The 12,070-nt window shown below is 29.5% G+C and overlaps 1 protein-coding gene across 2 annotated transcripts; it reads left to right on the top strand.

Annotated features, from left to right (window-relative positions):
* The first annotated feature begins 2,698 nt into the window (after window positions 1–2,698).
* Window positions 2,699–10,475, top strand: LOC105780214 (uncharacterized). Of its 2 annotated transcripts, none has more exons than XM_012604416.2 (4): window positions 2,699–2,806; window positions 2,943–3,206; window positions 6,967–7,196; window positions 9,837–10,475. In XM_012604416.2, the coding sequence occupies exons 2-4, from the start codon at window positions 2,972–2,974 to the stop codon at window positions 10,113–10,115; spliced, it is 744 nt and encodes a 247-aa protein (XP_012459870.1). In that variant the 5' UTR covers window positions 2,699–2,806; window positions 2,943–2,971; the 3' UTR covers window positions 10,116–10,475. The 2 variants fall into 2 exon arrangements, with proteins under 2 accessions (XP_012459870.1, XP_012459866.1); XM_012604412.2 differs by having other exon boundaries at window positions 2,702–2,806; window positions 2,998–3,206.
* The last annotated feature ends 1,595 nt before the right edge of the window (window positions 10,476–12,070 follow it).

Here is a 12,070-nt window from a genome sequence, read left to right as displayed (position 1 = left end):
GCCACATGCTCGTGTGGCCCGTTTGGCCCAAATTCAATCTCGGTTATGTGATCTACGTAGCCCAATACATTTTTTGCTACTTTTCATAATTTTTATCTGTGTGGGGCCCACAAGCCCATTTGGCCCAGACGACCTATTTCGGCCCAACAAGGCTCATAACGGCCCAAGTGCACGAGAACACTTGCAGTGGTCTCTTCGATCTACCGCTCTCGGTTGTGGGCTTGGTTTCTCCATACAAGCGATTGCACGCTCGTGAGTCCTCAGATGCCAAAGTTTCGACTTTCAGCTTTTGCCGATTCTTAGTGGAGATAATGTGATTACACACCTATTGCGAAAATGTGCTAAGATCCACGAGAACTCCAAACCTAAACAACCACGATACACCATCAATCATTTAATCAATAGGATTTAGATAACTCCTTTCAATACTACTATCCAAAATGATTTAATACTTGCCTTGATCGACAAATGTGGCTTAGCCCACTTAGATCGCTGGTTAGGATTGATTACCCGTTGCTTGCCGACTATCTACTTTACAAGTGCACTCTTATTAGACACGATTGTCTAAACCCAAAGGTTGATCATACACACAAAACTCCTAGGTAAAAGAACGTAGTATTCGACCACAAAGTATACAACGAACACACTCTAGATTGAGCACAATAATAGCAACAGGGTTACCTTCAAATGAAAGACAATAGGAACGTTTCGAAATGCTTCAGTATTTATTGAGTACTCCTTCACTCCTTGCGGAATTCTAGAACCCGAAGAATACAATCGGTAACAAGAGAGTCAAGAGGAGAAAGAAGTATTTGGCTTTTAGAAAGGTCTAAAGGAACCAAGTTTGAGTGAAAAGAGTGAACACAACCACTTACCGACTTATTAGAATCTTTGCAGAAGATCGACGCAAGGATGGCTTAACAGTAGTGATATTCGGCTAGCCTAGAATAGGAGATGAACAGAAGACAAAAGAGAGAGAAAGGAAAGGTTCAGCCTTTAGAGAAAAAGAAAGAAGGGTGGAGGCTCGGCAGATGTTGGTGCAAAAGTGAAATAAGGAAATGGTCAATTGCAAGCAATGAGAAAGAAAATAAAAAATGCACGAGTGGTCAGTTAATATTTCGGCACTTAAGAGAAAAGAAGAAACTCCAAAACCTCCAAAAGACAAAAGGAAAAACGATCATAAAGAAAACTCACAAAATGCCGAAAATGCTTCCTAAAGCCCCCTTAGCCAAAATGCACAAGCAAGACTCCCCAAACGGCACAACACTCCCACACTCTCTAACTTCCTTGATTCACTCCCCCAATCTCTCCATAACTTGCTCTTACAATCTCTCCAAGACCCATTCAAACCTCACCTTGCAGAGTTTCAGTCTAACTCCACTACTCATGTTGCCAGGAGCTAAAATAAATACTCTTTTGCATGCCAAAAGATTCAAACTTAAGCTCCCTTGCAACCTAGAACACACCACTACCACAGGGCCACAAGGTTTCTTATGTCTTTTTTCCTCTACAATTATTCTTAAGGCCTTCAGGCCAAAATCAAGGTTCACTTAAGAGAAAAACCAAAATTTTGCTAGAGCCTAAATTTAATCCCAAGACTTTTCACACATTCCCAAACACACCCAAATCACTCAACCACAGAAGCAAACACATAATTGTGTCAAACATCAAAAATTTAAAGACCCTATATTTTTAGGGCGTTACAGTGCCCCATTTTAGCTGTTCATCATAAGGTTTTGTCTTTTGTTTTCAAAATAAAATAATTTGAGAAACTAGTTTAAATATTATTATATAATTTATAAAATTATTATTTACTCTCTTTTTTGGCTTTTTATATTTTTATGAACTTTCTAATTTTTTTTGTTGTAGTGTGAATTGAGAATCAATATCAATAGTCTAATCAGGTGTTCTATTATTTTATGCTACTATATGCATTTATTTTGTATGAATAATTTTATTTTTCTAGAAAATAGGCTATTGGGAATTTCATGAAATAAAAATAATTATAAAGAAAATTAATGGGATCTAAAATAGCCTAAATTTATTCGTAATAATTGTTAGAGTTTTTACCGAAACTTAAATTACACATATTCAAATTTTGTTATCTATTATATTTATAAAATAAATTAATATTTATTAATAATATAAAATATAACAATATAAATTAAAATAAAATTTATCTTTTGTATTTTATAGTGAGAGAAGGTAAATTAAAATGTAAAATTTTAAGAAAATTTAAAAATAAGCTGAATTTGGAATAGCTTTAAATTTTAAAATTCTTCATTATTTACTCAAACAAATAAATTTATTTTAAAATGTATAATATATTGACAAAAATAAAAACTGTTTTATCTTTTTCAAAACAAAAGAAAAAAACACTTTTCAGGAAAGTTATCTAAAGCAGATGAAGGCATTCACGGAAGCGCAAAGGAATAGACCTTTTGTTTGTGCCTCGCAGATTTTTGTTTCCATTTTTGCTACCAGTTACCAATAAACACCAATTAAAAACCATAAAAGCACAATCATCTAGGCTACCTTCAAAAATCTCTCCAACCCACTACCTTGATTCATTTCATCAGCAGCGTTATATATATATATATATATAGGTAACGAACCTTTTTTGTTGTTTTGTAGCTTTGGATTTACTTTCTGGGTTCTGTTTGATTTTGTTGTTTCTTGATGTTTTCTGGGTGATCAGCAGTTGTGTATTGAGAATGGAGAATCTAGCAAAGAACGTGTTGATCACTTCAGATGGAGATGAAATTTCAGTGAACATTGCTTTGCATTTAGCCAAACGTGGTTGCAGGTTATAAGTTTCCTAGTTTAGATGAGTTGATGTTTTGCATATACTTGGGGTTCTTTCATTTATGATCAAAATAGAACATTTTCCAATTCTTGATTTACTGTTGTTTCTTGATTCAATCCAATATCCATGTGATTAGGTATACAGTTGGTTTTGATTGTTCATGAAATGAAGCAAAAGTTGGTTTTGATTAGGTTGGTATTAATGGGGAATGAGTGCTCCTTGAGGAGTGCCAAACAGAAAATAATGGATTCAATTATGAATGTGGTGGTCCCAGAGCCAGTAGCGGTGGTTGGCTTGGACATGGATGATGAAAGAGAAGGAGCTTTTAATGATGCAGTGGATAAAGCATGGAGAGCTTTTGGACACTTGGATGCTCTTGTCAATTGTCATGCTTACGAAGGTGGGTATCTATTTCTATTTGGATTTGCTATCAATATCATCTCTGCTGATATTTTTTGCAATTCATAGTTGACGTGGCATATAAAATGTTCATATTTATATTATCCTCACGCTTTGAGTTTTCAACAGTGAACCACCACGCTAAAATTACTATACCCGTCCCTATATTTTTCTTTAAATTTCATTTTAGCCTCTTTACCAAAAATTATGCAAAATGATCATTATACCTTAAATGAAGCAGCGAAATAGTTCTTCTGTTAAATTGTGTCTACTAATTTTATTTATGTTTAAGTTTTAAATGTGTTTGATTTTTTTAAAAGAATTTTTTTTTGCATTTCTAATTTTTCTAAAAGTAGAATATTTTATAAAATTGAAAATAAAAACATGTACTCTTTTAAAATTTTAGAATTTTTATTTTTATTTTTAAAATTTTAAATTTAGATTTTTTATAATTTTGGAATTATGCTTTTATTTGTGGTTTTAATTTTTTTATGATTTTTAGAATTTTTGGTCGTGTAAGTAAAAAATAAAAGGTAGATGGTTAAAATAGAAGAGTAGTGCTAAAATGAATAAATGTGTAAAGCTGACAATTAAATTTGTTATTATGTCTTATATATAAAGTGCCAACATAAGTATTTAACAACGCAATTTTAATGGAGAGGCTATTTTGTTCATTTATGATCAATTTGTTCTTTTTAGTAGAGGGTCAAAATGCAAACCAAAGTATAGTATAGGATTCGCTATGATACTTTTACAAAAAAAAATTGTATAAAAATTGGGTAAATGACACTAGTAGTCACCCAATTATTAATAAATTTTTTTTTTTGGTCACCCAACTATGAAACATTTAGTAAATTTCTTTTTTAGTCACCAACTATGAAAAGTTACAAAATGGTCACCCAACTATTCAATTTTATCTTTTTTGGTCACTAGCTGGCTAACAATGACAGCTTTTAAAATTGACATGTAGAAGATTTAACCCTCGACATTTATACATTATGTCAATTTAGTCTTGATTCTAAAAAATCTAACCCTCAACATTAACACATTGTCTAATTTGGTCCCTTTTTTTTATAGTTTTGCTTTTATTTGTGATCCTTCACCTAAAAAGTTAAAAAAAATTATCAACTAAATTTAATTGAAAATATACAATAAAATGAAAACACTAAAAATCTGAGATAATAATTTTTATCTTTTCTTATTCTTTTAAAATTGACCCTTAATGTTCTAAAGAAAACAAAATTGGAAAAAAAGAGGTTAAATTACACAATGTATAAATATTGAGGGTTAAATTTTTTAGAATCAAGGCTATATTGACATAATTTATAAATGTTGAGGGTTAAAGTTGTTATTATGCCACTTCTAAAAGTTGTTATAGTTAGCCACTGGTGACTAAAAAATAAAATCAAGAGTGAGTGATTATTTTGTAAATTTTATAATTGAATTACAAAAAAAAAAAATACTAATAGTTTGGTGGCTACTAGTGTAGTCTACCCTTAAAATTTTTGGGTAATATGAGATTCTTGGGATATAAGGATTTTGTACATAAATGGGTTAGAACTTCAAGGGTCATGGTTAATATTATTTAGGTAAACTATGTAAATAGTCATTCAAGTATTAGTATATTTTTGTTTTGGTCATCCAAGTTTAAAAATTTGTATTTTACTCAATAATGTTATCGAAATTTAATATTTTTGCAACTTCTCTATTAAATCACTAATGAAATGTTGGCGCAACCTTTTTATTGACACAATAACAAATTTAGACCTCCAATGTTTGTAGATTTTATCAATTTTTACTAATTCTAAAAAAATTCAACAAATTTAATCTTCAACTTTTTACATTATGTCAATTTAGTCTTGATTCTTAAAATTCAAAAGAAATTTTAAATAACTTTAAAAATAAAAAATCATTTAAAATTTCATTTTTCCGATAAAAATACATAAGATTTTATAAAAAAATAAAGAAACATTTATAGATAAATAAATATCTATTTTCTCACTTTCTAACATGAATTTATTTATTAAAATGATAATTTTATATATAAAACAATTTAAGAGAAAAAACTCATGAAGAAGAATTAAGCAGATTCAACTTTTCCCTTCTTTCAATATTAATGACAACTATGTTCATGTTGGGTTAAAACTTACTACCTAAGGTCGAAAAGGATAAGAATTGGTGTTTTTAGGTTGTTACCTAGAATGAGTTTATTGCGTTTGAGGTTGTACTGAAGGGCATGCATGATTGGATATATAGGTGAGAATGAGGTCCTAGAAACCTAGTAGGTGGGAAGGCTATGCTGGTAGCTCCACAATTGGTTCCTAGTTCAATGGCATGACGATAGAGGATGTGGAAATTAAGGAGTTTGGAGTAATGGTTATTGGTGTAGATGGTTGTGGTTGTGGGTGAAGGCGATACCCAATGCTCGACAAATTTGGCAAAATCTAAGGAACAAGGCTAGATGTATAATAAATAAATTATTATTTTTAAAATAAAACTAAGAAAGGGGAAAGTTTGAATCTGATTTAAGTCTTGTTTATGGGTTTTTAAGAAAATAATTTATTTATAAAACTAGTATTTTAATGTATTAATTTATTTATAATTTGTATGTAATTTTATAGAAAATAAAATTTTAATATATATTTTTTACTTTTAAAGTTTTTAATTTTGATTTTTAATAATCAAGACTAAATTGATAGAATGTATAAAGTCAAGTTGATTTTATTAAATTTTTAGAATTATGATCAAATTGATAAAAATATAAACATTGTAGAATTAAATTTATTATTATGCTAATAAAACGTCACGACAATATTCTGTTAGTAATTTAACGGATAAATAAATAAAATATTTAATTTTAAAACATTAATAATTAAAATAGATTTTTTAAAAATTTAGGTGAGTACGACAATAACTGAATTACTATTTATAGTTTACATTCTATTCAGCCATTGACTGAAGTCCAAAGATTATTTAGACTATAAGTTTATAAATAGCGTAGGTCAATTTTGGGGAAGAAATATAAAACAACCTTCACCAAAACATGGGTGTTTTTCTTTCTTGTTTCTCTTTTAAATTATCAGTAAGAAACTAGGTTTGTTATTTGAAAATTTTGGTTGGAAATATTGATCTTTATATGATTAAAAATAGCGATAATAGTGAAATTAATTATTATAGTAGTTGTATCGATGAACTTAAAAACAGTAGATAAGATAAGTTTTGAATTCAATTGCAATGATGGAGATAAGATCAGTTATAGTAAAAAGTAGAATTATATTAAACTAAAATTTATATTTATTATATAGTTGTTTACGTGTGCACAAAGAATAAAAAATATTGAATATCATTTGAAATAAATGAGTTAATAAGAAATATTGTAAGTAAAAAAATATTTTGTATCATGGATAAGTAGCTGAAATAGAAGGCAGAACTGCTAAATAAAACAAAATAAAGGATAGACGCGAGGTTAGGAATAGAAGGAAAATGTGCACTTATGTTGGGTAGCAAAATCACGTTGAACTCAGGCCTCACTAGAAGTAAAAGGGACCCAAATTGTTGCCTTAATTTACTCAAGTTTTCTGTTCAAGTGGTTACACTATCAGCTCCATAACGTGAAGAACAAGTAGAAACATGTAAAGATTGAGAAATTTTGATGGTGATTCACAAGGAAAGTAAAGCAATTAATCCTTGATGTTTTGCATCAAATAGCTAATTATATCTTTCACTGCCACTCCTTCCATTGCTGTGTTCATATATTCCAGGGAAGATGCAAGACCATCTGCAATTAGCTGAAGGAGAGTTCAGAAAAATCGTAAAAGTAAATTTTATGGCTCCATGGTATCTGTTAAAAGCTGTTGGGAGGCGGATGCGGGATCGTAAATCGGGTGGTTCCGTCGTATTCATGACCACCATACTTGGTGCTGAAAGAGGACTTTATCAAGGAGCTGCAGCATATGGTTCATGTTTGGCAGGAGTGCAGCAGTTAGTTAGAGTAAGTAAATAAACTCCTGAGCTTTCCTTTTAGTCTTCAGGCTCTTAACTCATCTGCCACAATCTGCTATAATAGTTAGCTACATTCAAGATTCACCCTAGTTTCTTTTTGTAGTTTGCTTATGTTAAAGATTTTGGGTTAAAGCATTTTTGTTAGAGAAAATAAATAAGAAATTGAAACCAGGGTTAGTAAATATGATGGTTTTGAGCCGTGGTGGATTTTAAGATTAAGTTTTTGAGGATCTAGTAAAATTTTAAAAATTTTAAGAGTTTAATGATAATTTTCAGCTCTAATTTCTTGACTTTTCAGTTTTATTAACATTATAAATTACTAACAATCCCTTGTTAGTTTAAAATGTTGGTAACTTATATCTCAGTCTTTCATACAAACAAATATGCATAGAAGATAATATCTCTCGATTAGGAGATGTGTTTCAGAATTCTAATGAAGTTGTTAGCATATGAAGATTGAATTGCAACTCCTAGTATTAGAAGTGAAAAATACCAACACATAATATTTATTTATATGCTTGTTAGAGGTTGTTCACTTTTACCACTATCATGTCCATGTGCTTATCTTGTTCATAGTAAATATTTACACAATAGAGAATAAACTTAATTAAGAGTATTCAATCCAATCCTTTATACATAATGGACTGCACTAATTTTCATTGAACTTGTTTTAAATGAATTTTACTAGTGCACAAAGAGACATAGCAATAACTTCTTTATTCATTAAACTTTAAAATTAGAGGTTGCTAATTTAAAGATGGGTTTCCATTATCAGTATCTAATAATAGGGTTGAAACTCATCTTAATTGTAGTACTGCTTAAACAAAATTATTGTTTTCTTAGATTAGAGTTCGAATCACTAATATAATCAATTCATAGGCTAACATATACAAATTTCTATTTTACAACATATTGTTGAATATCATTTTTCTCTAGGAAATAGTTGGCGTCGATTATGACCACAAACTCTAATTCTCATCAAAATAAATTGTAACCATTCTATTTTCATGGTAGTATTTAATAAGTTAACAAAGAAAAACTTATTGCACTATGGTGATGTCTTCAATTTCTTCTTAAAAACCAACACCCCACCATATGCCAAAATTTACTTTCTTTAATTAAAAAGGTTTGATTCAATCCTCAAACTATTATATATATATACACATCAATTTTCTCTTTCATTCATTTTCTCCATAACCTCCATCTATTCACCCTTAATGAAATATTACTAACACAATTAGTAATATCTTGAATTCTTTTAATAACAAAATGTCTACTCCATTACAAAATATAATACAAAACAATGCCTTTAAATTTATTTTAGACACATTTATGCAACCTACCATATAAATATCATTATCCAAGATCACCTTATCAAATATGATATAATTACTTACGAACTTTAAAAATTCATTCAAGAACTTAATAATCCATAATTTGTCTTAGAATAATCTTTTAGGTTATTCCATACAAACAACTAAGTCGTCTCACATTCATCATTTTTAACATATTTTGTCTTACTAATAAAATTGCAACAACTAACTTATTCACTATACCTTATAATTTATTTGATAGCTTTTGTAATAAGTTTGTATTTATTGTTATATGTACATCTTCCTTCTTTAAATGAAGCATTAGTCATTCTATAATGACTTATTTTTCACAATGACAACATGCACCATTATATTTTAAATCAACATAAAGTTCTTTCTTCGAGATCCATCCGAACTATATTTTTACTATATCATGCATATTTGACATAAAAGTTTATATTTTTTTATTATGTTTCTTGTGATACTCATTCTTCTCATTTGAAAATTAGTCACAAGCTTTCAAAAGATAATTATAATAAAATTTGTGTCTTGAAACTTTTCATAATAATAGAATCTTAGAGTGATGATATTAAATGGATTTAGAAAAAATCATTCATCAACAACATTAGTTGTTACCATATAATATACATGTAAAAATCATAAAGTACTAATAAAACATATACATAAGAAGTTAAAAACTTATTCGACTTCCTTAATAAAAATCATGAACTTGTTCATCAATGGTAAGCATTTATTTAACCTTTTAGTCATTAATTTTTATAGTTTCAAATGCAATCTTTGAAAATCGTTTAATGTGTGATTTTAATACATTGCACTTTGTAACCATAAAATAATTCTTGCTTCATATGAAATAGGTATTAGAGCCTTAAGATTCTTAAAATAACAAATAAGAAATTGCAACAAGAAAATAATAATAATGTTAGTAAAATAAAATAGCTTGGAAAATGTAACACTTTTCTTAAAGTTTTAAAATGCCTCCAAGATACAATACAACAAAGCCCTCAATATTTCAATCACAATAATCAAAATAACTAATAGAGAAGTCTTTTATATAGATATCCAATAGGTGTATCTTTTAATGAGATGTCTTTTAAAAGAGTTGTGTTATTTCAAAGATAAATTTACTTAAAAGTTATCTTTTGAAAATAACTTTACAAGCAAAAAAATGTCTTAACAACACACTAATTACAAATAATTATAATTTTTAACTCCAATTTCTCGACTTTTCTAGATAATATAATATTGTTACCTACCAACATTATAGACTATTAACATTTTTTTATTGCTATTATTAGGTATCTGCTTTGGAGATTGGAAAACACAATATTAGGGTTAATGCAATTGCTCGTGGTTTACACTTAGAAGATGAATTTCCTAAGTCAGTTGGAAAGGACAGGGCAGAGAAGTTGGTGAAAGAAGCAGCTCCATTGCAAAGATGGTTGGATGTTAAAAAAGATTTGGCTTCAACTGTCATCTATCTAATCAGTGATGGTTCACGCTATATGACAGGAACAACCATATTCGTTGATGGGGCACAGTCAATAGTTAGGCCTCGTATGCGATCATATATATAGTTCCTTTTACTATTACACTGACACTAAAAGCATGCATTTAGTCTGTTAGGTGTGAGAACCATATGTTTTTTTTTTACATATGATCTATTGAAGATGTCATAAACTTAGCTAAATCAGCGAGTACCAAGTGACATGTTCAATTCATTTACTTTTAGGTGTGGAGGTTTTGTAAGATTAAAATGTTTGTGAACTGGAAGTGATGATTGAAAATGATTTAACATGTATACTTCAATTTAGATAGTTTGAAATAGGTCTAAAATAAATATTGTTTCAAATACCCATCCAATCATTTGTATTTGATATGTTGAATTTATAAATGTATGGATAAGAAATAAAATGTTGATGATCTTTATTCATTCACCTATATGTTTTGAAACATAAATCAATGATAACAAACTAATTAATATTATACTCTTGTATAATGGAGGAAAATAATTCAAATAAAAACAAATCAACACCAAAAATAACAAACAACCAATAAAAGTTAAATAACAGGTCAAGCAAACAAATACTCATTACACGACAATTTGTCTCCTAATGTCGGTAATATAACAATGTTAACTTGATTAAATGGAGGTCAAATGTTGTTTTTCCTAGTAGTTTGGTAAATGTATATGCTAGCTAATCCACAACATGAACGTGAATAACATCAAGTTACTTGCGTAAGACTAGATTGCAAACGAAGTGAGTCCACAAGAATATGTTCCATTCTATTGCGAATGGTGGGATTCTCACATAAGTGACACCAACATTATCATAATAGATTGTGAGAGATTTTTGCTTGGTATGCGAAGTTTTAGTCGTAAGTTTTTTTACTTAAGTACCTTAAACTTACTTAAGTACCTTAAGTGATAACATTTAGAACATAATAATATTTTGCTTCAATGGAATATCAACTAACAATATTATGCTTCTTAGAGGATTGAGCAACTGAGTTAAATCCAAAGAATAGAATATAGCCTGGGGTTGAGTTATGACCATCATTGTCTCTAGCCTAATCAACATTGAAATATGCATACAGACTAAATCATTTCTCTTGATGAGCTGAAGGATAGTGATAGGTACTTTAAAGGTACCTAAGTACCCGTTTTGTTGCTTTCCAATGCAATCCAAAGGGTGCACACATGTATTGAGAAAGTTTGTTCATAGAGAAATTGATGTTAGGTCGTGCAAAAAATACATATTGTAGTTTAGTAATTGGAGGACGATAATGAGTTGCATTAGTTGGGGTTGCGTCATCATTAGTGTGAAAAGTATTTATATTGCTTATTAACATAGTTTGTTTTGGAAAAAAAAAAAGAAAGAAAGGTTCCACTAGTCTATTGTAGAACCTCAATGCCAAAAACATGTTCAAAGAACCAAGTTCAATTGGTAGAGACAACAATGGCAACTGCGGATGCTATGTTAGGTCATTGGATGCCATAAGGCATTTTGGATAAGTTTGTCCTTACAGAACCAAATTTTATAATTAGGATTTATTTATTGGTAATCACCAATTATGTGTGAAGGGGTTGGTTTAGAATAGTTGAAATCGCTAAAGAGATCATGGTCATTTCCAAGAGTATTGAAAAATATGTTTTTCATGTTGAGAATTTAGAATTGCCAATTAATTTTATTGTGAACTGAGAGGCAAGGCTGAATTGTATCGTTATAGTGTGACCACTAGTGTCATTGGCATTGACAAAAAAGTATTGGAGGAAATCATTTAGTATAACAATTCTTGTAGAGGTTTGTTAGTGCATGAGGTGATGAAAAAAGAATTAGATCAGGCTTGTATGAGCTTTGATAACTCTAATACTATATAAACATAAAGATGAAGAAGAAAATGTTAGATGATCTTATTCATTCATCAACAATAGAATTTCCTTACAATGATTCTTCAAATTTAGATAATGGCATTGTTCTACGTCCTTGGGTCATCTTCTATTTTCTTTTAGCCTTTTTCCCCACTTACC

This window comes from Gossypium raimondii, chromosome 4 (genome assembly GCF_025698545.1).
Source record: "Gossypium raimondii isolate GPD5lz chromosome 4, ASM2569854v1, whole genome shotgun sequence".
NCBI lineage: Eukaryota > Viridiplantae > Streptophyta > Magnoliopsida > Malvales > Malvaceae > Gossypium > Gossypium raimondii.
The sequence above is the reverse complement of the archived record's forward strand: the minus strand, read 5'-3'. Positions and strand labels throughout refer to the sequence as shown.